This window comes from Cygnus olor, chromosome 27 (genome assembly GCF_009769625.2).
Source record: "Cygnus olor isolate bCygOlo1 chromosome 27, bCygOlo1.pri.v2, whole genome shotgun sequence".
Lineage (NCBI taxonomy): Eukaryota > Metazoa > Chordata > Aves > Anseriformes > Anatidae > Cygnus > Cygnus olor.
In genome coordinates, this window is record NC_049195.1 from 1307149 (window position 1) to 1330486 (window position 23338).

A 23338-nucleotide genomic window follows, 5' to 3' on the forward strand; every position below is an offset into this window, starting at 1 on the left:
TGGTGACGCAGGGGTGGGAAGCCTCAGATGCGGGACAAAGGTGCCAGCGCGTTATCACCCCCCCCCTTATCGATACCAAGGCTGTAAACAGGGCCAAGGGCACAGCACACGGCAGTGCCAACTTCGGGGCCCCCCCATCCCCTCGAGGTGCCCGTCACCCCTACACCGACACCGCCACGGTGCCCGCCGCCCGCTGGCATCCGTCCCCAGGGCTGGCGCGTGCCTGTTCCCCGGAGTCTGGCACCCGTGTGCCACCAGCACAGCGCCTTCGGGGCGCCTGAGTTCGCCCTGCGCCCGCCCGCCCTGTGTGCCCAGCCCTGCCCGTGGCGTGCGAGACGGGTGGCAGTGCCGCGGTGCCCGTATCGCCCGCCGTTGCCTCTTATCGGGGCCTCGGCCTCTTATCGGGGCCGATGCTTCTCCAAGGCTGCCTGGCGGCCCTGAACCTTCCTCGCAGCTTGGTGGGGCAGAGGACTCTGAGGCGGGCATGGCAGCCCCGTTTCTGTTAACAGAAGCAGTTTTAGCGCCCGTGGGGCAGGCAGGGAGGCAAATCCTGTTCCTCCTTGCCCTCGCTGACTGGGCACATGCTGTGGGGCACGCTTCGGCACCCCGGGGTGCCTGCCGCTCCCTGTGCCAGGCAGGATGGGTTTCCCACGGCTGGCACAGCCTCTCCGCCACCTCCTTGGGTGTTCCTGTGAACCCGCGGGGACGTCCCCGGTGGGTACAGCCTTGCCAAACCATGTAGGCACGGTGCAAAACTCCCCGTCGGTGGTGACTCAGGGTGCCCACTCCCTCGGGCAGGGGAGCACCCAGGCGTCAGGGCACCTCCCCGTTGGGATGCGCCGGCTGACAGTGCCGATCGATCCAGGTTAATGATCACAGCGCCTTTACAGCTCCGGCACCGGCTGATTGGCCTCGGTGCTATCAGGCCAGAAGACCTCACAGGTGGCAGCCGCCCAAGGGATACGGGGTCTTATAGGGGCCGGACGAAGCCGGCAGCACCCTTTTGCCCACAATGGCAGCGTCCCCGGTGCTGGCCAGCGCGGTGCTTGGCACCATCCTGGCGCTGGTAGGTGCTTCGGGGCAGCCGAGTGCGGTGAGGTTTGGAGGGGTGGTGACGGCAGGGGGACACCCATGGGTGTTGGGTGCGTGGCACCTTTTGGGAGAGGACGGGGGCACCGAAGTGAGCTGGCTCCCTGTGGGCTGAGCCCCCACGCGCCCCTCTCCTCGCCCCGCAGGCCGCGCCGGAGCTGACGCCGATCCACCGCGCTGGCTACTGCGCTTTCTACGACGAATGCGGGCGCAACCCTGAGGTGAACGTCTCGCTGGTGTCCTCCAACGTGCCCTGCCTGTACAACCAGCCGGCGCGGCTGGCCACAGGCGCGGTGCTGCAGCTGCTGCGCTCCGTCTGCCCCGAGCTGGTGCGCGGGGACAACGATACGTGGGTGTGCTGCACGCTGCGGCAGCTCACCGCCCTGCAGGTCAGCGTGGCCCTGTCCGGCACCGTGCTGGCCCGCTGCCCCTCCTGCTCCCGCAACTTCGCCAACCTCTACTGCAACAACATCTGCAGCCCCAACCAGAGCCTCTTCACCAATGTCACCCGCATGGTCAACCGCACCACGGTGCTGGGGGTGCAGGAGGCCGTGGTGGAGTACCAGTGCTTCTACAGCCAGCGCTACGCCGACGCCGCCTTCGACTCCTGTAAGGGTGTGCGGCTTCCGGCCACAGGGGGCTACGCCATCGATACCATGTGCGGCATCTACGGCGCCCGGCTCTGCACCACGCAGCGCTGGCTCAATTTCCAGGGCGACAAGAACAACGGGCTGGCCCCGCTGCAGATCGACTTCCAGCTGGTGCCCAACGGCACGCAGCCCGGCGACGGCATCGAGCCGCTGGACGAGCGGGCGTGGGGCTGCAGCGAGGCGCTCAGCTCCGACCAGCAGCCCTGCTCCTGCCAGGACTGCGCCGAATCCTGCCCACCTGTGCCCGCGCCGCCCAGCCCTGCGCCGCCTTTCCGCTTGGGTGCCGCCGACGGCGCTTTGGTCATCTGCGTGATGCTCTTCGGCTTCTTTGCCCTCGTCTTCCTCACTGCCTTGATGTGCCGCAGGAAGAAGAAGAAGGCGGCAGTGCCGGCTCCTCGTAGGGGCTGTGCGGTGCAGTTGGGCACCTGCAGCCACCACTTCCTGGCCAGTGTTTTCTGCCACTGGGGCACACTGGTGGCCGGGCACCCGCTGCCGGTGCTGGTGGTGGCGGTGGTGGTGGCGGCCGGGCTGTCAGCTGGGATGGCGACCCTGCAGCTCACCACCGACCCCGTGGAGCTGTGGTCAGCGCCGGGCAGCCAGGCGCGGCAGGAGAAGGCGTTTTACGATGAGCACTTCGGGCCCTTCCTGCGCACCTGCCAGGTGATCGTGACAGCGCGGGACCAGCGCCCGGGGGCCACCTACGACTCGGTGGTGCTGGGCGCCAAGAACTTCAGCGGGGTGCTGTCAGCCGAGGTGCTGCAGGCGTTGCTGGAGCTGCAGGATCAGCTGACGGGGGCGAGCGTCTGGGTGCAGGAGGAGGGCAGGGAGGTGACGCTGCAGGACGTCTGCTACGCGCCCCTCAACCCCTCTGGGCCCAGCCTGGCCGACTGCTGCATCAACAGCGTGACGCAGTACTTCCAGAACAACCGCACCCGCCTGGCCATGGTGGCCACCCAGACCGTGGGCAAGGAGACCGGCACCGTGGACTGGCACGATCACCTCATCTACTGCGTCAAGTGGGTGCCTGCGGGGCCACCTGCGGGGTGCTGGGCGCTGTGTGGGGACAGGGACGGTGGGCTGGGGGTTGGGGCGATGGCTGGGGAGTGCTGGACACGGCATGGTGCTCAGCTGTGGGGTCAGGGTGATGCTCATGGGGTGCTGGATGTTGGCATAGTGCTTGTGAGGTGCTAGCCTATGGGGTCAGGGTGATGGCTATGGGGTGCTGGACACGGCACAATGCTCATGGTATGCTGGGCTGTAGGCTCAGAGTGATGCCTGTGGGGTGCTGGATGTGGCACAAGGCTCGTGGGATGCTGGGCTATGGGGTCAGGGTGATGCTCGTGGAGTCAGGGTGATGCCTATAGGGTGCTGGATGTGGCACAGTGGGTGTTTGAGGGGTGGTGGGCTATGGGGTTGGGGTGATGCCTGTGGGGTGCTGGATGCGGCATGGTGCTTGTGGGGTGCTGGGCTATGGGGTCAGGGTGATGGCTGTGGGTTGCTGTTGTAGTGTGATGGCTGTGGGGTGATGGGCTATGGGGTCGGGCTGATGACCATGGGGTGCTGGACATGGCATGGTGCTCATAGGGTGCTGGGCTGTGGGGTCAGGGTGCGACGTGTGGGGTACCAGACATGGCAAGGTGCTTGTGGGGTGCTGGACCATGGGGTCGGGGTGCTGCCCATGGGGTGCTGGACGCGTCGTGGTGCCCGTGTGCCGCCAGGCTGCGGGGTCAGGGCGATGCCCGCTGGGAGCAGGGCTCGGTGCCTGCAGGCTGTGGGTGGCGGGGGGCACCAGGCGCAGCCCCCGCTCACCGGTGCCGTGTCCCCGCCAGCTCCCCGCTCTCCTTCAAGGACATCACGGCGCTGGAGCTGAGCTGCATGGCCGAGTATGGGGGGCCCGTCTTCCCCTACATCGCACTCGGCGGCTACCCGGGTGAGTGGGGGGGGCTGTGGGGTGGGGTGGGTGCAGTGGGGTGGGACGGGGAGGAATGGGGTGTGATGGGGTACAATGGAGTGGGATGGGATGCGATGAGGTGGGATAGGGTGCAGTTTGGTTGCATGGGGTGCAGTAGGGTGCGATGGGGTGCATTGGGGTGGGATGGGGTGCATTGGGGTGCGATGGGTGCCACGCTGTGCCGCAGACTCCGAGTACACGCAGGCGGAGGCGCTCATCATCACCTACTCCCTCAACAACTTCCCGCGGAGCGACCCGCGGCACAAGTGGGTGCTGAGCTGGGAGCAGCGCTTCCTCGAGGTGGTCCGCGACTTCCAGCGCAACCACAGCCAGAACCTCTCCATCTCCTTCATGGCTGAGGTACGGTGCACGGCTGGTGGGGCTGGGGGGTACCCAAGGGTGCCCTGGTGCCCCCGCTCACCCTCCCCGTGCCCGCAGCGCTCGCTGGAGGACGAGATCAACCGCACCACGGGCGAGGACATCCCCGTCTTCGCTGTCAGCTACCTGGTGGTCTTCGCCTACATCGCCCTGGCACTGGGCGAGTACACGGCCTGGCGCCGCGTGCTGGTAATGGCCGGGGAGTCAGGGAGGGTGCCAGCACCCGAGGGTGCTCGCTGGGTGCTGAATGGGCGGCCCCGTCCTGCCGCAGGTAGAGTCAAAGGTGACGCTGGCATTGGGCGGCATCGCTGTGGTGCTGGGTGCCGTCTTCGCCTCCATGGGCTTCCTGGCACTGCTGGGGCTGCCTTCGTCCCTCATCATCCTCGAGGTCGTGCCCTTCCTCGTCCTCGCCGTGGGTGCCGACAACATCTTCATCTTCGTGCAGGAGTACCAGGTCGGTGCCGCTGGGGGGTCCCTGGAGGGCGCGGGAGCACCCATGGGTGCGGGGAGGTCCCTGTGGGACAGCTCTGGGTGCAGGGATCCCTGCGGGGTATGTGGACGTGGGGGGGCAGCCTTGGGTCCCCCTGTGGGGGGGCTCTGGGGTTCTTTGGGTTCTGGGGTCCCCATGGGGCATGGCAGCACCCTTGGGTGGGGGGTCCCCAAGGGGTATGTAGGGGGCACAACTGAGCTCAAGGGGTCCCCATAGGACAAAGGGCTACCCATGGGTACAGGGGTGTCCAAGAGGCATGACGGGGATCCCAACGGGGCTTGGGGACATGGGGATGTCCCCATGGGACCAAGGGCCACCCATGGGTGCAGGGGTCTCCCGGGAATATGGCTGGGATCCCAATGGGACTTGGGGACACGAGGAGGTCCCCGGAGGACATGCGGGTGTCCCGCTGTCCACGTGGCAGCACCCCCCGGCCGCCAGGTGCCCGCACGCAGGGCAGGCACCCCAACCTCCCATCCCGGCCAGCAGCAGTCGCAGCGGGAGGCGGGCGAGACGCGGGAGCAGCACATCGGGCGGGTGCTGGCGCAGGTGGCACCCAGCATGCTGCTGTGCAGCCTCTCCGAGGTCATCTGCTTCCTCCTGGGTGAGTGGGGACAGGGGTGCCCCCGGCATCATGCACCCAAGGGACAGCATGTGGCCGCAGGGCCACGGCACACCCCAATGGCGTTGCTGGGGTGCTGACGCCGGGGTGCCCACAGGCGCCCTCTCCTCCATGCCCGCTGTCCGCACCTTCGCCCTCACGGCCTCTGTGGCCATCGCCTTCGACTTCCTCCTCCAGATGTCGGGCTTCGTCGCCCTGCTGGCCCTTGATGCCCGCCGGCAGGAGGTACGGCACCGGGTGCCCCCGGGTCCAAGGGTGGGCATGGGGGGGGGGGGGGGGGGGGGTGCACAAGGGTGTTTGGGGCATTGCATGGGGTGCCCATGGGTATTTGGTTACCTTGGGTGGGCGTGGGGTGCCTCTGTACCCAATGTGTGTGGGGTTGGCATGGGGCACCCATAGGTCTTTGGGTGCTTGGGGTGGGCAAAATGGAGGATGTCGGGTGTCCATGGGTGGGAGGGTGACTGTGGTGCCCATGGGGTGCACCTGGGGTGCCCATGGGTATTTTGGATACCTCGGGTGGGCACAGGGTGCCCATAGGGTGCTTAACAGGGCAGGGGGGGGTACCCAGGGAGGGCACGGGGTGTCACTGCGCCCAGTGTGTTGGTATGGGGCACCCATGGGTCTTTGGGTGCCTGGGGTGGGCAAAATGGAGGGCGTGGGGTACCCATGGGTGGCAGGGTGCCTGCAGTGCCCATGGGGTACCTGAAGATACCCGAGGTGCCCATGGGGTGCCCATGGGACACGAGGATGCCCAGGGTGGGCATGGGGATGCCTCTGTACCCAAGGGTGTTGGTGGGCTGGTGTGGGGTTCCTGTGGGTATTTGGGGGCCCGGGGGCACCCACCCACCCCAGTGGCACCCTTAGGCCGCCCGCTTCGACATCTGCTGCTGCTGTGGGACAGAGAAGGAGGGTCCCACGGGGCCGGGCTTGCGGGTGCTGCGCCCCTTCCTGAGCCACTTCTACACCCCGCTGCTGCTGCACCGCCTGATCCGGCCCCTGGTGGTCAGTGGGGAGCTGGGGGCACATGGGGGGCGGGAGGAGCTTTGGGGTATATGGGGGGACTGGTGGGTCCTGGGAGGTGGGGGGCACAGGAGGGGCTGGGGCATCTGAAGGGGTTCAGGAGTCTTGGGGAAGGGGGGATATGGGGGGATTTGGGGGCAAGCTGGGGGGCTCTGGGGGTGTTTGGGGCTCAGGGGGCTCCTGGGGGTGCCCTGTGCCATGGGGTGCCCTCACGGGGCTGGGTGCTGCCCCCAGGTGCTGCTCTTCCTCTTCTTCTCCTTCGCCGGGCTCTACCTCATTCTGCAAGTGTCCGTGGGGTTGGACCAGGAGATCGCCATGCCTGAGGTGACAGCCGGGGGGCAGAGACACGTGGTGACAGCAGGGTGCCTAGGGATGGGGACACGCGGGAATGGCATGGCCGCATGCATGGCCCCATGTGGGGACAGCACCGGACGAGCGTGGCCCTGTATGGGAACAGCACAACCCAATGTGGGGCCGTGCAGACACACTATGGCCTAGGGGACACCTGGGGACACCGAGCCCTGGTCTGGGGACACCGAGCCCCGGTTTGGGGACACCTGGGAGCACCAAGCCCTGATCTGGGGACACCTAGGGACACCAAGCCCCGGTATGGGGACACCTAGGGACACCAAGCCCCGGTTTGGGGATGTGGGCAGGTCTGGGTGCCCCCACCCTCACTGAGCGCAGCCTCTGCCACTGCCAGGACTCCTACATGCTGCAGTACTTCTCCGACATGAACCAGTACCTGCCCGTGGGGGTACCCACCTACTTCGTCACCACCAGCGGCTACAACTTCTCCACGCCCGAGGGCACCAACGGCATCTGCTCCAGCGCTGGCTGCGACGACAACTCGCTGACGCAGATGATCCAGTACGCCACGCGCTTTCCCAACGTGTGAGTGGGGCACGGGGTGTGGGGCGGGCAGCGGGGCACGGCCCCACCAGCACCCTGCCAGCCCCACCTCTGCCCAGGTCCTACCTTGCCATCCCCGCCACTTCCTGGGTGGACGACTTCCTCGACTGGCTCAACCCCACCGGCCGCTGCTGCCGCATCCACCTCTTTGGGAACCTCACCGGGCAGTTTTGCCCTTCCACCAGCAGTGAGTGGGCACTGGTGCTCGCTAGGGGGGTTCCTGGGGAGGGGCCACTGTGGTGCCTGTTGGGTGGCCATTGGGTGCCCACCATGCTGCCCATTGGGATCCCATTGGGTGTCCCCTGGGCGTCAATTCAGTTCTCATTGGGTGCTGCGATGGTGCCCATTGGATGCTGTGATGGTGCCCATTGGTTCCCACCATGAAGCCCATTGGGTGCCTATGGGGTCCCATTTAGTGCCCACCAAGTTCCCATTGGGTGTCCATTGGAATGCCTCTGGGTGCCCATTGAGCTCCCATTAGGATCCCATTGCATTCCCATTGGGTGCCCATTGCATTTCCATTGGGATCCCATTGAATTCCCACTGAGTTCCCATTCGGTGCCCATTGAGTTCCCACTGGGATCCCATTCAGCTCCTATTGGGATCCCATAGAGCTCCCACTGGGTTCCCATTGGGTGCCCGTTGTTCCCAATGGGATCCCATTGAGTTCCCCTTGGGGACCTGTGATGGAACCCACTGGGTGCCCACCACGGGGCCCACTGGGTGTCCATTGGGTGCCACTGGGTGCCCGCTGGATTCCCACTGGGTGCCTGCAGCAGTGCCCCTTGGGCGCCCACCATGGGGTGTGTTGGGTGTCTACTGGGTTCCTCCTGGGTGCCCACCCCGGGGTCCATCGGGTGCCTGCCATGGTGCCACTGGGTGCCCATTGTTCCCATGGGGGGTCCACGGGGTGCCTGCCGCGGCACCCTTGGGTGCTTACCCTGCTTCCCACTGGGTCCCCACGGCCGTGCCCACAGACGACATCAGCTGCGCGTTGGGGCAATGCCTGAATGCCACGCGGCGGCCGACGGTGGAGGAGTTTGAGCGCTTCCTGCCCTGGTTCCTCCACGACCTCCCCACCCTGCAGTGCGCCAAGGGGTAGGTGCCACCCCAGGGTGCCGCGGCGGGTCCCCAGGGTGGGGCTCAGTGCCCTCCGCGCAGCCACGGGTGACCCGTTTCCCCCTCCCCACAGCGGCCTGGGTGCCTACGACACGGCGGTGAGCATGGACGCCAACGGCACCATTGTGGGTGAGTGTGGGAGGGGTGGCACGGACTGGGGGCACCCCGGGGTGCCCAGCTGAGCCCACTGCCCCCCAGCCTCGCGGTTCATGGCATACCAGCGGCCGCTGCGGACCTCACAGGAGTACACGGCAGCGCTGCGGGCCGCCCGCGCCCTGGCTGAAAACATCACCGGCACCCTGCGCCAGGTGCCCGGCACCGACCCCGATTTCCGCGTCTTCCCCTACACGTAAGCCTCCTGGGAGGGGTCGGAATAGGAGGAGGTGCCCCCCGGGTCGGGGGGGGTTCAGGGTGGGTGCCCAGTGCCCAGTTTGGGGTCAGGGTGGCCAGTGAGGGCTCAGCATGGGTGCCCGGTTAGGGGTGCCCCAGTTTGAGGTCACTGTGGGTGCCCCCTGCCCAGTTAGTGGTCAGGGTGCCCATTTAGGGGTGCCCAGCCTGTGTCAGTGTGCATGCCCTATTTTGGGGTGCCCCACTTTGGGGTGCCCAGTTAAGGTCCAGGGTGGGTTCCCCCTGCCCAGTTAGGGATCAGGGCACCCAGTTAGGGGTGCACAGTTGGGTGTCAATGTGGGTGCCCTACTTTGGGTGCCCCACTTTGGGGTGCCTGGTTCAGGCTCCACGTGGGCACCCCAGTTCCTTACTGGTATAACGCTGGAGCCCAGTTCACAGGTGGGTTCTGGGGGTGCCGGCCCGGGGCAGGGGTGCCTGGTGGCCACCCCGGGGTGCCAGCAGCAATGACGATCCCGGCAGGGTGACGTACGTGTACTACGAGCAGTACCTGACAGTGGTGGGCGAGGGCCTGTTCACGCTGGCACTGTGCCTGGTGCCCACCTTCCTCGTCTCCTTCGTGCTGCTGGGCATGGACCTACGCTCCAGCGTCGCCACCCTCATCACCATCACCATGATCCTGCTGGACACCGTGGGCATCATGGCCCTCTGGGACATCCCCTACAACGCTGTGGCCCTCATCAACCTCGTGGCGGTGCGGGGCGTGCGGGGTGGCACGGGGACATGGGAACAGGAGGTGGTAGAGGGACCTGGGGCACACAGGAGGTGGCACAGGGACCTAGGGTGCACAGGGGATGGCATGGGGACCTTGGGGAGCACAGGAGGTGGCACATGGGACACAGGTGACATGGGGACCTGGGGCACAGGAAGTGGCACATAGACATGGGGAACAGGAGGTGGCACAGGGACCTGGGGCACAGGAGGTGGCACATGGCGTGGGGTACACAAGAGGTGGCACATGGGCATGGGGCACACGGGAGGTGGCACATGGCATGGGACACACAGGAGGTGGCACGGGGACCTGGGGCATACAGGGTGGCACATGTCATGGGGCACAGGTGACATAGGGACCTGGGGCACGGGAGGTGGAACATGGACATGGGGCACAGGTGGCATGGGGACATGGGGCACACAGGGTGACATCAGCACCTGTGGCTTGGTGCTACCTGCGGTGGCACAGGGACCTGGGGACACACGGTGACGCGGCAGCTTGAGGTCCTGGGGCACGTGGGGTGCACAAGCATCGTGGGCGCCCCACTCCTCCCCCCATCCCCAGCCGTGCCAGCCCCGTGGAGCCACCCACGGGTACCCTCTCTGGTGACACCGCTGTCCCCACAGGCCGTGGGCATCTCGGTGGAGTTCGTGTCCCACCTCACCTGCGCCTTCGCCCACAGCACCAAGCCCACCCGCGTGGAGCGCGCCGCCGAGGCCACCATCACCATGGGCAGCAAGGTGGGGGCGGCACGGCCACGGGGGCACCCCGGGGTGCTCTCCCCTCACCGGTCACCCAAGGGTGCGGGGGACATAGGGTGGCCCAGCCGTGACTGACCCTGTTGTGGCCGCAGGTGGTGGCCGGGGTGGCCATGACCAACCTGCCGGGCATCGTGGTGCTGGCCTTCGCCAAGGCGCAGCTCATCCAGATCTTCTTCTTCCGCCTCAACCTCATCATCACCCTCGCCGGCCTGGCGCACGGCCTCGTCTTCCTCCCCGTCCTCCTCAGCTACATGGGTAAGGCCCCGGGGAACGGTGTCGTGACACCAGGGGACACCAGGGTGGTGGAGGGCACGGCCACGGCACTGACCCCACTGTTTCCCCGCAGGACCCAGTCCCCAGGCGACATCGGGGGACAGCAAGGGCAGCGCAGGGCCAGACATGGGGCTGGCCGTGGGCAACCCCTGCTTCGAGGGCTCGGTGCGCCAGCAGCGCTGAGCCCCCACCATCCCCCGCTGTGCCCCATCCTGCTGCTGCTTTTTATACCACGGTCGTATTTAAACTGGTTTTCTCAGAGCCAGTGACTGGGTTTAACTGGGCAGGGCATGGGCACGCAGCATACAGAAAAATGCATCGGCTTCTGCGGTGTCACCGCGTCTGTGCGGGGACGGGGACGGGCGCTCAGGGCACGGTGGCACCGGTGGGGATGGGGACACGTGGGGTGGCACGGGGCATCATGGGGATGGGGTCCTGTGGGGCACACGGGTGGCACGGGGGGTGGGGCAGCATGGGGACAGGGCCGCGTGGGGATTGTGGGGACAGGACCTGTGGGGATGGGACGCACGGACGTGTTGGGGACAGGCCACACGGCTATCTTGGGGACAGTACTTCTGGGGCACATGGACGTGATGGGGACAGGGCCACCTGGGATGCATGGACATGTTGGGGACAGCGCCACCTGGGGCACATGGACGTGATGGGGACAGGGCCACAAGAATATATGGGGACAGGACACACAGGTGTCGTGGGGACAGGGCTTTATGGGGCTGAAGAGCATCGTGGGGACACTGCCCTATGGGCACACAGGTATCATGGGGACAGGACCATGCAGGGCACATGCATGGGCCACATGAAGTCCCCATGAAATCAAGACCCCATGGGTCACACAAGCAGGGTGGGGACAGGTCCCCATGAGATCAAGATCCCATGGGGCACAATGGGGACAGGTCCCATGAGATCAAGACCCCCACAGGACACATGGCCATGGTAGAGACCAGACCTCCCAAAGACCCCAATCCTCAAAGACCCACACCCGGGGGGGGCACGAAGCCTCGTTTTATTGCTCCTCACCGCCCCCAAACCCACTCCGAGCCCCCCGGCGGGCCCTACAGCCACTTGTAGACCACCTTGGCGGGCACCGTCTGCACCTCGAGGCGGACGGGGCACTTGTAGAGGTGCGAGAGGAGGGTCTCGGCGTAGCCCACCAGGAAGCAGAGCTTAGCGGGGGCCAGGTGGGGCAGCAGCAGCAGGCAGCCCACCAGGGTGTTGGCGCGCCGCTTCAGCACCACCTCGTCGGCCAAGCACCCGGGGAAGGTGCCGTGGAAGAATTTGCGCAAGAAGACGTCCTCCACCGTCCTCTCCGCCGCCCCGAACTCCCCATCCAGGTTTCCTATGAGGGAAGAGGGCAACGCCGTTGGGGACGGCGTCCCGGTCCCCCCCCCTCCAACCGTGTCGCCCAAGGGTGATGCGGTGACTTACCGGTGTGCGAGGACAGCCAGCCCTTGCGGTGGGCGATGTAGTGGGGTGGGTGTGCCTTCTCGTAGGTGATGGGCTTGTCCCCTTTCCCCACGCGCACCCGCGCCGCCCGCGTCTGCCAGAGAAAGTGGCATCAGAGTGGGGACGGGCCCCGAGGGACACGGGATGGTCCCCGAGGGACATGGGGACAGGGACACCACCAGCAGTGCTTACCTTGAGGCAGGCAGGGGTGGTGTGGAGGTGGCAGGTGGCAGTGAGGACGGGGATGTGGCCAAGGATGGGGATGCCACGGGGCGCTGCCTGGTGGGGTGGGAGGGGATGAGGAGCACAAGGTCCCCCCAGTGTCCTGGGACATCTTGTGTGGGGTCCCCAGGGCCACCACTACTCGTAGGTGGTGTCCCCGTAGACTTCTGTGCACGGTGTCCCCTATAGCTGGTGTCCCCAGAGCCACCATTCCTGGACATCCCCCATACCTGGTGTCCCCATTACCCAGTGTACCCAGAGCCACCATTCCTGGAGCACCCCATACACGATGTCCCCATAGCCTCCTGTGCCTGTTGTCCCTTATACCCAGTGTCCCCTATACCCAGTGTCCCCAAAGCCACCATTCCTGCCCCCCCCCCCTCATACCTGGTGTCCCCCATACCCCAGAGCCACCCTTCCTGGAGCACCTGGTGTCCCCAGAGCCCCAATGCTCAGTGCCCCAGGTGCGTCCCATGTCTGCTGTCCCCACGCCCCATGTCCCTGGTGTCCTCATAACCCTAAGTGTCCCCATACCCAGTGTCCCCACACCTGGTGTCTCTCGTGTCCCCATACCCCTATGTGAACCCACGCCTCGTGTCCCCATGCCCCATGTCCCTGGTGTTCCCATACCCACTGTCCCCACACCCGTAAGTGTCCCCATGCCCAGTGTCCCTGGTGTTCCCATAACAGGTGTCTCCAGAGCCCTAAGTGTCCCCATCCCCAGTGTTCCCATGCCCCATGTCCCTGGTGTCCCCATACCTGCTGTCCCCATACCCCTAAGTGTCCCCATACCTGCTGTCCCCATACCCCTAAGTGTCCCCATACCTGGTGTCCCCATACCTGGTGTCTCGAGCCCTAAGTGTCCCCATCCCCAGTGTCCCCATGACCCATGTCCCCATACCTCATGTCCCCATGCCCAGTGTCCCCATACCTGGTGTCCCTATGCCCCATACCCGGTGTCCCCATAGCCCTAAGCGTCCCCATGCCCGGTGTTCCCCGTCCCTAATGTCCCCCCTGTCCCCATCCCCGCTGGCCCCCGTGCCCCCCGTCCCTGGTGTCCCCGTGCCCCCCCGCCCGGCCCCGCCGCGCTCACCCTCAGCGCCAAGGCGGCCGCGGGCGCCGCCATCTTGGGACGGCGGCGGGGCCTGGGGGCGGTGACAGCGCCCCCTGGCGGGCGGGAGGGCGGGGGGCACTGGGAGTACTGGGGGGCACTGGGGGCACTGGGGAGGCACTGGGCGGGTACTGGGAGCACGGGGGGGGCACTGGAGGAGCACTGGGGGTATTGGGGGCACTGGGGGAGCACTGGGGGTACTGGGTGCACTGGGGGGGCACTAGGGGTGCACTGGGGACGTTAGGGGTACTGGGGGTACTGGGAGCACTGGGGACACTGAGGGTACTGGCTACTGGGAGCGCTGGGGGTGCTGGGAGCTGGGGACACGAAGCACTGGGGGCACTGGGGGCATTCGGGGCACTGGGAGAACTGGGAGCACTGGGTGCACTGGGGGTATGGAGAGCGTGGGGGATACTGGGAGCACTGAGGGTACTGAGGGAACTGGGAGCACTGGGGGTACTGGGGGCACTGGGGGCACTGGGAACTGGGGACAGGGAGCACTGGGGGCACTGGGAGCACTCGTGGTACTGAGGACACTGGGGGCAATGTGAGCACTGAGGGTACTAAGGGTACTGGGAGAACTGGGAGCACTGGGGGTACTGGGGCCACAGGCTATACTGGGAGCACTGGAGGCACTAGGGAGGTACTGGGCACTGGGAGCACTGGGAGCTGGGGACATGGGGCACTGGGGGCACTGGTGGCACTGGGAGCTGGGGACACAGAGCACTGGGAGCTGGGGACACGGAGCACTGGGGGCACTGGGGGCACTGGGCTCCCCACAGGACAGGTCCCCCAGCACCCCGGAAGGCGGGGGGGGGCGGGGGGGGCTGAGGTTTGTGCCCGCAGGGGACAGGGACAGGAAGGGGGCGGCCCCCCCACCCCCCCCCGTGGCCCCCTGCCCGTAATCCCCCCGCCCCCCCTGCCCCGCGGTGGCTTTGGGCTCACGTGGGGACGTGACTGTGGGCAGCGGGGGGGCGGCGCTGCCCCCCCGGCACGTCCCGCGGTGTCCCCTTCCCTCCCCCCATGTCCCCAACGTCCCCATCACTTCCCCTGCCCCCCCCCCACACCCCAAAGTGCCCCCCCCCGTCGCCCCAGTGCCCCCAACCCCCCCCATGTCCCCCTGGTGTCCCCTTGTGACCCCCTAACCCTCCCCATGTCCCCCGGTGTCCTCTTGTCCCCCCTAAATTCACCCCAGCCCCCCCATCACCACCCCTTGTCCCCCCCCAGTGCCCCCCCAGCCCCACCATGTCCCCAGAGTGCCCCCACTGTCCCCCCCCATGTCCCCCTGTCCCCCCCCCCCCAGTGCCCCCAATGTCCCCTTGACCCCCCAGGCCTCTCCCAGCCCCCCCCCACACTGTCCCCATGCCCCCCCCCCATCACCTCCCCTTGCTCCCCTCATGCCCCAAGGTCCCCAAAGTGCCCCCCCCTTGTCCACCCCTTGCCCCCCAACCCCCTGTCACCCCGTGTCCCCCCCATGTCCCCCTGCCCTCTCCTTGTCCCTCCCCAGTGCCCCCACAACCCCAGCCCCCCTATGCCCCCCCATCCCCTCCCAGCCCCCCACTGTCCCCATGTCCCCCCCCATCCCACCCCCTCCCCTTGTCCCCTCCCTGTGCCCCGACGTCCCCAAAGTGCTCCCCCCTTAGTTTCCCCAGAGCCCCCCAGTGCTCCCACCCCCCCAGCCACCACGTGTCCCCCTTGTCCCCTTGTCCCCCTCCGTCACCCACCCCCAGTCCCCTCGGTGTCCCCCCCCCAGAGCCCCCACGTCCCCTGGCTCACTCGTGTCCCCCCCCAGAGCCCCCACGTCCCCTGGCTCACTCGTGTCCCCCACGTCCCCCCCCCCCCATGTCCCTACGGTGTCCCCTTGTCCCCCCCAGCCCCCCCACATCCCCTTGTCCCCCCCCTGCCCCCCGCTGTCACACCAGTGACACGTCACCACCCTTCCCGGACACCTGCCCCCCCCCCCGCTGTGGCTGCTGTGGTTTTTGGGGGGGCCCTCCCGGGGGGGGGGAGCCCTCCCTGCTCCTTCCTGGGGAGGGGACATAAAGCGCCCCGGGGCGTGGGGACAGCCAGCCATGGCCCTGCTGCTGCTGGCCCTGCTCCCCGCTGTCACCGGTGGGGACCGGAGGGGGGGACGGGGGGGACTGGGGGTGTGGGGGGGCTGGGGACATGGAGAGCTGGGAAGGGGGGGGGATGTGGGGGGACGGGGACACAGGGATGGGAACGTGGGAGGGTGGGGACAGGGATGGGGACATGGTGGGGACAGGGGTGCGGGGACCAGAGGGGTGGGGACGTGGGGACAGGGACATGGGGACGTGGGGATGGGGACATGGGGGATGTGGGGACCAGAGTGATGGTGACATGGGGATGTGGAGATGGGGACGTGGGGATGGGGACACAGGAAAGATGGGGACCAGAGTGATGGGGACATGGGGACACAGGGGACATGGAGACCAGAGGGATGGGGACATGGGGGACAGGGGGGACAGGGGAACCGGAGTGACGAGGACATGAGGGACACAGGGACATGGGGGACACGGGGACCAGAGTGATGGGGACATGGGGGAGCTGGGGACGTGGTGGGGCTGGGGACTTAGGGGACAACTGGGACCAGGGCACTGGGGACAAGGTGGGGACAGGGGCACAAGGACCAGGGTGATGGGGACATAGGGGACATGAGGGGACAGGGATGGGGACAGGGACACAGGGGCTGGGGCTGACGTCCCTGACGTGGCACTGCCCAGCCCTGGTGCTGGTGGGGCCAGAGGGCCCCCCCTCGAGCCCCCAGACCCTGCCCGCGGGGGACACCGAGGATGGCCTCTGGCTGCAGCCGGGTGACAGGGACATCACGGTGAGGGGACGGGGGGGGGGCACTGGGAGGGGAGCCGTGGGGGACTGGGAGGGCACTGGTGTGTGCTGGGGGGGCACCCGGGAGGCACTGGGGGGCACTGGTGGGCACCCATAGGGGCACTGGGGTGGAGACCAAGGGTGTCACTCACAGGGCACTGGGAGGGCACTGGGAGGGTACTGGGAGGGTACTGGGAGGGCAGCTGGGGGAACTGGGTCTCGGGCCCCTGCCGTGGCACCCATGGGTGCTACATGAGGGCTCGGTGGGCGCAGGGCGGGGGGCGGCAGCTCCACACCAGCTGGCGCTGCTGGATCTGCAGGAGCACCGTGAAGTCACTCGGCAAGGTGGCCCGTGACATCAGGGACAAGGTGAGTGGCCATGTCCCCGCACCAGGTGGCCCCGTGCCAGGTGGCCCCATGCAGGGCTCTGTCCCCACACACGGTGTCCCCACAAGGGGTGGCAGCCCCCGTGCAAGGTCTCCCCATGCAGGGTGACCCCATGCGAGGTGGTGTCCCCAAAGAAGGTGATGTCCCTGTGCAAGGTGACGTCCCCATGTGAGGTGACCCCCATGCAAGGTGTCCCCATGCGAGGTGTCCCCATGCGAGGTGACATCCCCATATGAGGTGTCCCCATGCGAGGTGTCCCCATGCGAGGTGACCCCAGGCAAGGTGTACCCATGTCAGGTGACATCCCCATGTGAGTTGTCCCCATGCCAGGTGGTGTCCCCATGCCAGGTGACCCCCCATGCAAGGTGACATCCCCATGCCAGGTGTCCCCATGCCAGGCGATGTCCCCATGAGAGGTATCCTCATGCAATGCGACATCCCCATGCCAGGTGTCCCCATACGAGGTGTCCCCATGCCAGGTGACACCCTCACTCAAGCTGTCCCCCTCCCTGTGTCCCCCCCCGTGTCCCCCGGTGGTGCTGCGGTGCCGCAGGAGAAGGTGGCCCGTGTCACCCAGCGCGTCTGCGGCTGGATGGGGCCCCTGGGGGCCAGTTGCCACCACCTGCTGCGGCACTGGGTGACACCCATCATGGACGCGCTGGCGCACGGCGAGGCCCCCACCCACGTCTGCACCCACCTGGGGCTGTGCCACAAGGCATCCTGAGCCAGGTGAGCCCCGTCCCCAAACCTGTCCCCAAACCCGTCCCCAAACCCGTGCCCTGCCCACCTGGAGGGTCCTCGAGCCCCCGCAAGGGCTCTCGAGTCGAGGGCCGGGGACGGCGCTTCAAAGCCCTGCCGGGAAGGCGCACCCATGGGTGCTGCCTGTGGGGGGAGGGGGGGGCGGGGACATGGGGTGTGGGGACATGGGGCGTGGGAACACAGGGACTTGGGGGTGTGGGGACACGGGATTTGGGGATACAGGGACGTGGGGGTGCAGGGACATGGCAGGAGATGGGGACATGGGGATAGAGGGACATGGGGGTGTGGGGACATGGGGCATGGGGACACAGGGACAATGGGGTGTGGGGACATGGCAGGAGATGGGGACATGGGGGGATGTGGGAGTATGGGGACATGGGGGCATGGGACAAGGGAACACAGGGACATGGGGGGTGGACTTGGGGACATGGGGTAGTGGGGGATATGGAGTGTGGGAGACAGGGTTTGGAGGCATGGGGACATGGGTGGGGGGGGACATGGGGGTGTGGGGACATGGGGACATGGGAGGTCATGGGGGAACTTGGGGCATGGGGGAGATGGGGATGTGGGTGGAGGACAAGGGGGTGTGTGGGGACATGGGGACATGGGGATGAGAATATGGGGACATGAGGGGCCGGGGACACAGGGACATGGCAGACAACACGTGGACATGGAGCCATGGGGACACCGCGCTGTGTCTCCCCCTCCCCTTCTCCCCCCAGGCACCAGCTGGCTCCGACGACCCCCGATGGCACCCGTGTCCCCCACATGTCCCCCACATGTCCCCAACGCTGTGACCACCCCGTCCTTCCCAGCACAATAAAGCTTTGTCATCACAGGGGTGGCACCTGCCTGTCCCCTGCGGGGGTCATACAGGGACCCTGATGGGAACCCCCATGCGGACCCCGATGGGAACTTCAGCGGGGAAATGGGGACCCCGACGGGGACATGGCTATGGGGACAGGGGGTGACACCTCCAGGGCCCTGTCCCTTGCTGTGAGCGGGGCTGGGGACAGCATGTCCCCGTGGTGCTGGCAGCGTCCCAGCAGCCACCTCCCGTCCCCACGGGGCTATAAGAGCCCGCGGGGCACGGCCCCGCCACTGCCACCATGGCACTGCCACCGTCCCCGTCCCCATCCCTGGCGCGGACGCTGCTCCTCGCCCTGCTCTGTGCCACCACAGGTAGGGACCGTGACGCCCCCCCCCCAGGGCTGGGCACCCCCCCAACCCCAAATCTGGGTGTCCCCCCCCCCTTTGGGGACACGGCAGTGGAATGGGGGGGCCCTTCCCCATTATGGGATTTGGGGGTATGGGGGAGGTCCTGGCCGCCTGGGTCTTCCCCCCCACACCCAAAGAGCCGTAAGGGGGGTCTGGGGGGGTTATGGGGGGGTCCCGGCGCTGGGTGCTGATGGTGGCCGCAGGGCTGGGGGGGCCAGGGGAGCGCTGCGGGGCCCCCCCCCACGCCTGGTGCCAGAGCTGGGGGACAGCACTGCGCTGTGGGGCCCTGGAGCTCTGCGCCCGCCGCGGCTGGGCCCCCGGCGCCAAGGTGAGCGCCGTCACGGAGCCATGTCCCCACGTCCCCACGCCCTATTTCCCATTCCCCCTGTCCCCAGCCCCCCGTGTCCGCCCCCCCACCCCATATCCCATGCCCTCTGACCCTGCGTCCTCATGACCGGGGGGGTTCCCATGTTCCTCTCCCCATGTCCCCATTCTCCCATGTCCCCGTGCCCCCCCATGTCCCGGTGCCCCACGTCCCATACCCTATGCCCAATGGCCCATGCCATGTCCCTCTGTCCCCATGTTCCCATTCCCGGTGCCCCTTGTCCCCATGCCCCATATCTGTGTTCACATGCCACATGTTTGTATGTCCCCAACTCCATGTCCCCATATAACGATGCCCCATGTCTCCACACCCCATTGCCATGTCTCCAAGTCCATTTCCCCACGTCCCCAAACACCATGCTGTACATCCCCATGTCCCCAAGCCATTCTCCTGTGCCCTATACCCCATGCTGTATGTCCCCAAGTCCATTCCCCCATGTCCGCATGCTACATGTCCCCATGTTCCCAAGCCCATTTCCCCATGTCCCCATGTCCCCAAGTCCATTCCCCCATGTCCGCATGCTACATGTCCCCATGTTCCCAAGCCCATTTCCCCATGTCCCCATGTCCCCAAGTCCATTCCCCCATGTCCGCATGCTACATGTCCCCATGTTCCCAGCCCATTTCCCCATGTCCCCATGTCCCCAAGTCCATTCCCCCATGTCCGCATGCTACATGTCCCCATGTTCCCAAGCCCATTTCCCCATGTCCCCATGTTCCCAAGTCCATTTCCCCATGTCCCCATACTCCACGCCTTATGTCCCCATGTCCCCAAGTCCATTCCCTTGTGTCCTATACCCCATGCTATATGTCCCCAAGTCCATTTCCCCATGTCCCTCTACTCCATACTGTATGTCCCCATATCCCCAAGTCCTTTTCCCCATGTCCCCAAGTCTGTTTCCCCATGCCCCCATACCCCATGCTATACATCCCCATGTCCCCAAGTCCTTTTCCCCATGTCCCAATGCTATATGTCCCCAAGTCCATTTCCCCATGTCCCAAACTCCGTTTCCCCATGCCCCCATACTCCACACCACATGTCCCCATGTCCCCAAGCCCCTTTCCCCCTTCCCTGTACCCCCCCCTCCGTCCCTGTGCCACCCATCCCCATACACCTCCGTCCCGCTGCGGGTGCCCCCTCGCGCAGGAGGACATGTGCGCTGACTGCCAGGAGGTCGTCACCCTGCTCCTCCGCATGGCCAACGAGTCGGCCACCAAGGTGCCTGAGGGACACGGGGGGGGGGGGGGGGGGGCACAAGGTGTGGGTGCCCCCGCGGGTGCCATCGTGGCTGTGGGCGCAGGCGGCTGTGGAGGGATTTCTGCGCCGGGAGTGCACGGCGCTGCCGGTGCCCACCATGGTGGCCCCCTGCCAGAACCTGGTGCACGAGTATGTCACCCTCCTCGTCACCCACCTGGAGGAACACCTCGTGAGTGGCACCCGTGGGTGCTGTGAGGGGCGGGCAGGGGTGCCCGGGGGTGCTGGGGGGGACACGGTGCCATTTGGGAACACCTTGGGGTGTGGGGTAGATTGGGGGGGGTCACTGTGCCATTTGGGGACACCTCGGGGTGCTGGAGGACACAATGCCACTTGGGGACACCCCAAGGTGCTGCGGGAGGATTAGGGACGGACACCGTGCCATTTGGGGACACCTGGGGGTGCTGGTTAGAGTGGGGACGCTGTTCCATTTAGGGACACCTTGGGGTGCTGGGAAGACTGGGGACACCGTAACATTTGGGGACATTATGGCACTTGGGGACATCTTGGGGTGGGGGGAAGACTGGAGACACTTTGCCTCTTGGGGACACTTTGGGGTTCTGGGGACACCATGCCACTGCGGGACACCTTGGGGTGCTGGGAAAACTGGGGACACTGTGCCACTGCGGGACACCTCGGGGTGCCAGGTGCCCCATGCTGGGGAGCAAACCCAGGCGTTGGGGCCCCCCCCACCCCGCGCTGCCCCTGCCTGTCGGGGGGTGCCCTCACCGTGTCCCCCCAGAAGCCCTCGGCCATCTGCGCCCGGCTGGAGCTGTGCCCAGGGCAGCCGGGGGGGGTCCTGGCCGTGCCCCCCCACCTCGGGGCACCCAGCGCCCGCCCGCAGGTAGGAGCTGCTCCGCAGGGGACTGGTGGCATCTGGGGGGTATCTATAGGGGGTATTTGGGGGCATCTCTATAGGCTTCTATATGGGCATCTGGGGGCATCTCTGGGGGGCATCTCTGGGGGCATCTATACAGGGTTCTATATGGGCATCTTGGGGGCATCTACAGCGGCTTCTGGGGGCACCTACAGGGGTAGCTGGGGGCATCTATATGGACATCTATATGGGTATCTACATGGACATCTACATAGGCTTCTATATGGGCTTCTATGTGGGCATCTGGGGGGCACCTATATGGTCTTCTGTATGGGCACTTACATGGGCATCTGTGAGCACCTATATAGGCTTCTATATGAGAATCCATATGGTATCTGTGGGTATCCACACAGACTTCTATAAGGGCTTCTACATGGGCATCTATATAGGCTTTTATACGGGCATCTGTGGGCACCTATGTGGGCATCTGAGGGTACCTATATGATTTTCTATACGGGCACCTACATGGGCATCTGTGGGTATCTATACGGGCTTTTATGGGGACATCTACATGGACATCTATGGGCATCTATATGGGATTCTATACGGGGATCTGTGCGCACCTATATGGGCTTCTATATGGGCACCTACCTGGGCATCGGTAGGCATCTACACAGGCTTTTATAGGGGCATCTACATGGGCATCTGCGGGCACCTATATGGGCTTCCGTATGGGCATCCGCGGGCACCTATGAGGTTTTCTATATGGGCCCCGATGTGGGCACCCCACTGGCCAGGACAGGGGCAGCCCCGTTGCCCCCCCCGTGGGCCGCTGGCCGCAGAGCCAGGCAGCGGGAGCTCCCCGTGCCGACGCCACCATTAGGCTCCAGAGTGAACAGGGAGCCGAAAGCACGCACCCCCCCCCCCGTGTCCCCAGGGCGAGGACCTCCCCATGCCGCTGCCGCTCTGCTGGCTGTGCCGCAACTTCATCGGCCGCCTCGAAGCCTCCATCCCCAAGGTGCCGAGGGTGGGCGGGACACAAAGGGGGGGGGGGGTCACGAAGCCGGGGCGACCCCACCCTGACGGCGGTGCCGCCCGCAGGAGGCGGCGGCGGCGGCGGTGTCGCGGTTGTGCCGGGTGCTGCCGGCGGCGGTGGCGGGCACGTGCCAGTGCCTGGCCGAGCGCTACACGGTGCTGGTGCTGGAGGCGGTACTGGAGCACCTGGGCCCCCGCCTGCTGTGCCGCCTGCTCCTCGCCTGCCACCCCGAGGACGACGGCTGCGCCCCGCTGCCACCGCGGCGGCCCCCCAGGGGCACCGAGGATGCGGCGCTGCGTGCGGGGCACGAGGTGAGGGCGGGGGGGTTGGGGGCGGTGGTGGTGGCGGTGCCAGGGTTGGGGTGGGGGGCGAGGTGCCGGGGGGGTGACCCCCAGGGTGTGGCGGAGCACCCGGGGGTGGCACAGCGCCCGCTGAGGCGCTCCGGGGTGGCACAGCACCATGGGATGCGCCAGGGACACAAAGGGTTAGCGTGGTCCCAAGGGACGCATCGCAAGGTGTCACCACCCCACAGGACGTGCCAGGAACCCAAAAAGATATTATGGCCCCAGTGGACGCTTCCCAGGGTGTCACAGTCCCAAGGGATGTGCCAGGAACCCAAAAGGTTATCATGGCCCCAAGGGACAGACCCTAGCGTGTCACGGCCCCAGGGGACATGCTCCAAGGTGTCACAGCCCCAGGGGACACTCCAGGGACACACACAGGAGGTGTCACAGCCCCAGGGGACACGCCAGGAGCGTTACGGGGACTTCACGGCCCCACGGGACACACCCCAGGGCGTCTCAGGCCAACGTCCCCGTGTCACAGCCCCAGAAGGTGCCACAGCTCCAAGGGATGTGGCACTGTCCCCAAGGGTGGGACAGCCCCAGGGGATGCACCCAGCAAAGGCCACGTCCCCAGGGGGACGCCACAGGGCGTCACCCCCCCCCCAGGGCACGCCAGGACCCCCCCAAACGTGTCACCTCCACAAGGGACGACCCCGGGGCTGCCACAGGACCCCCAAGGGCCGTCCCCGTCCCCGCTGCCACCCCTGTCCCCTCCCCGCAGGACCCGGAGCTGTCCCCGAAGCCAGGACCCTGCGCCCTGGGCCCGGCCTATTGGTGCTCCAGCCCCGAGGCCGCCCGGCGCTGCAAGGTGAGTAGGGGCAGGGTGACAAGGGACACGGGGGGGGGGGGACACACGCGGCCCCCAACATGCCCCCCCCGTGCTCCCCGCCAGGCCCTGCGGTACTGCCAGGACCACGCCGGGCTGTAGGGGGACAGGAGGAGGCAGCAGCGCGCCCGGCCCCGCAGAGACCCCAAATAAAGCTTGGATGCCAGCACCCCGCTCTCCTCCATCTGGTTTGGGGCCGCCCGGGGTTTTTTTTTTTTGTTTTTCTTCTCTTTGAAGTGGGGGTGGGCGGGTTCTCACACCTCCCCCAGCTACCCCAAAGCTGTGAAAACCA

At 66.7% G+C, this 23338-nt stretch overlaps 3 protein-coding genes and 1 long non-coding RNA gene across 4 annotated transcripts; 3 read left to right on the forward strand and 1 right to left on the reverse strand.

The window, feature by feature from the left end:
- Positions 1 to 44: 44 nt before the first annotated feature.
- Positions 45 to 10756, forward strand: NPC1L1 (NPC1 like intracellular cholesterol transporter 1). Its single transcript, XM_040538297.1, has 19 exons — positions 45 to 1066; positions 1236 to 2755; positions 3569 to 3669; positions 3878 to 4050; positions 4129 to 4257; positions 4340 to 4522; positions 5048 to 5162; positions 5278 to 5405; positions 6045 to 6182; positions 6435 to 6524; positions 6904 to 7094; positions 7172 to 7299; positions 8090 to 8210; positions 8305 to 8360; positions 8430 to 8580; positions 9099 to 9330; positions 9975 to 10088; positions 10202 to 10364; positions 10456 to 10756. The coding sequence occupies exons 1-19, from the start codon at positions 1013 to 1015 to the stop codon at positions 10563 to 10565; spliced, it is 3897 nt and encodes a 1298-aa protein (XP_040394231.1). The 5' UTR covers positions 45 to 1012; the 3' UTR covers positions 10566 to 10756.
- Positions 10757 to 11385: 629 nt separating this feature from the next.
- Positions 11386 to 13226, reverse strand: MRPS24 (mitochondrial ribosomal protein S24). The gene is made up of 4 exons (XM_040538536.1): positions 13159 to 13226; positions 12036 to 12122; positions 11826 to 11937; positions 11386 to 11736 (listed from the first exon to the last, which is right to left on the reverse strand). Exons 1-4 carry the CDS (start codon positions 13189 to 13191, stop codon positions 11453 to 11455), a joined length of 516 nt encoding a protein of 171 aa, XP_040394470.1. The 5' UTR covers positions 13192 to 13226; the 3' UTR covers positions 11386 to 11452.
- Positions 13227 to 15234: 2008 nt separating this feature from the next.
- LOC121060545 lies at positions 15235 to 18078 on the forward strand. The gene is made up of 5 exons (XR_005814856.1): positions 15235 to 15288; positions 15918 to 16024; positions 16294 to 16389; positions 16961 to 17136; positions 17889 to 18078. It is a non-coding gene; the product is annotated as an uncharacterized LOC121060545 (long non-coding RNA).
- Positions 18079 to 18591: 513 nt separating this feature from the next.
- SFTPB (surfactant protein B) lies at positions 18592 to 23148 on the forward strand. The gene is made up of 7 exons (XM_040538085.1): positions 18592 to 18712; positions 19916 to 19987; positions 20070 to 20195; positions 20766 to 20867; positions 21778 to 21972; positions 22942 to 23028; positions 23113 to 23148. The coding sequence occupies exons 2-7, from the start codon at positions 19922 to 19924 to the stop codon at positions 23146 to 23148; spliced, it is 612 nt and encodes a 203-aa protein (XP_040394019.1). The 5' UTR covers positions 18592 to 18712; positions 19916 to 19921.
- Positions 23149 to 23338: the final 190 nt, after the last annotated feature.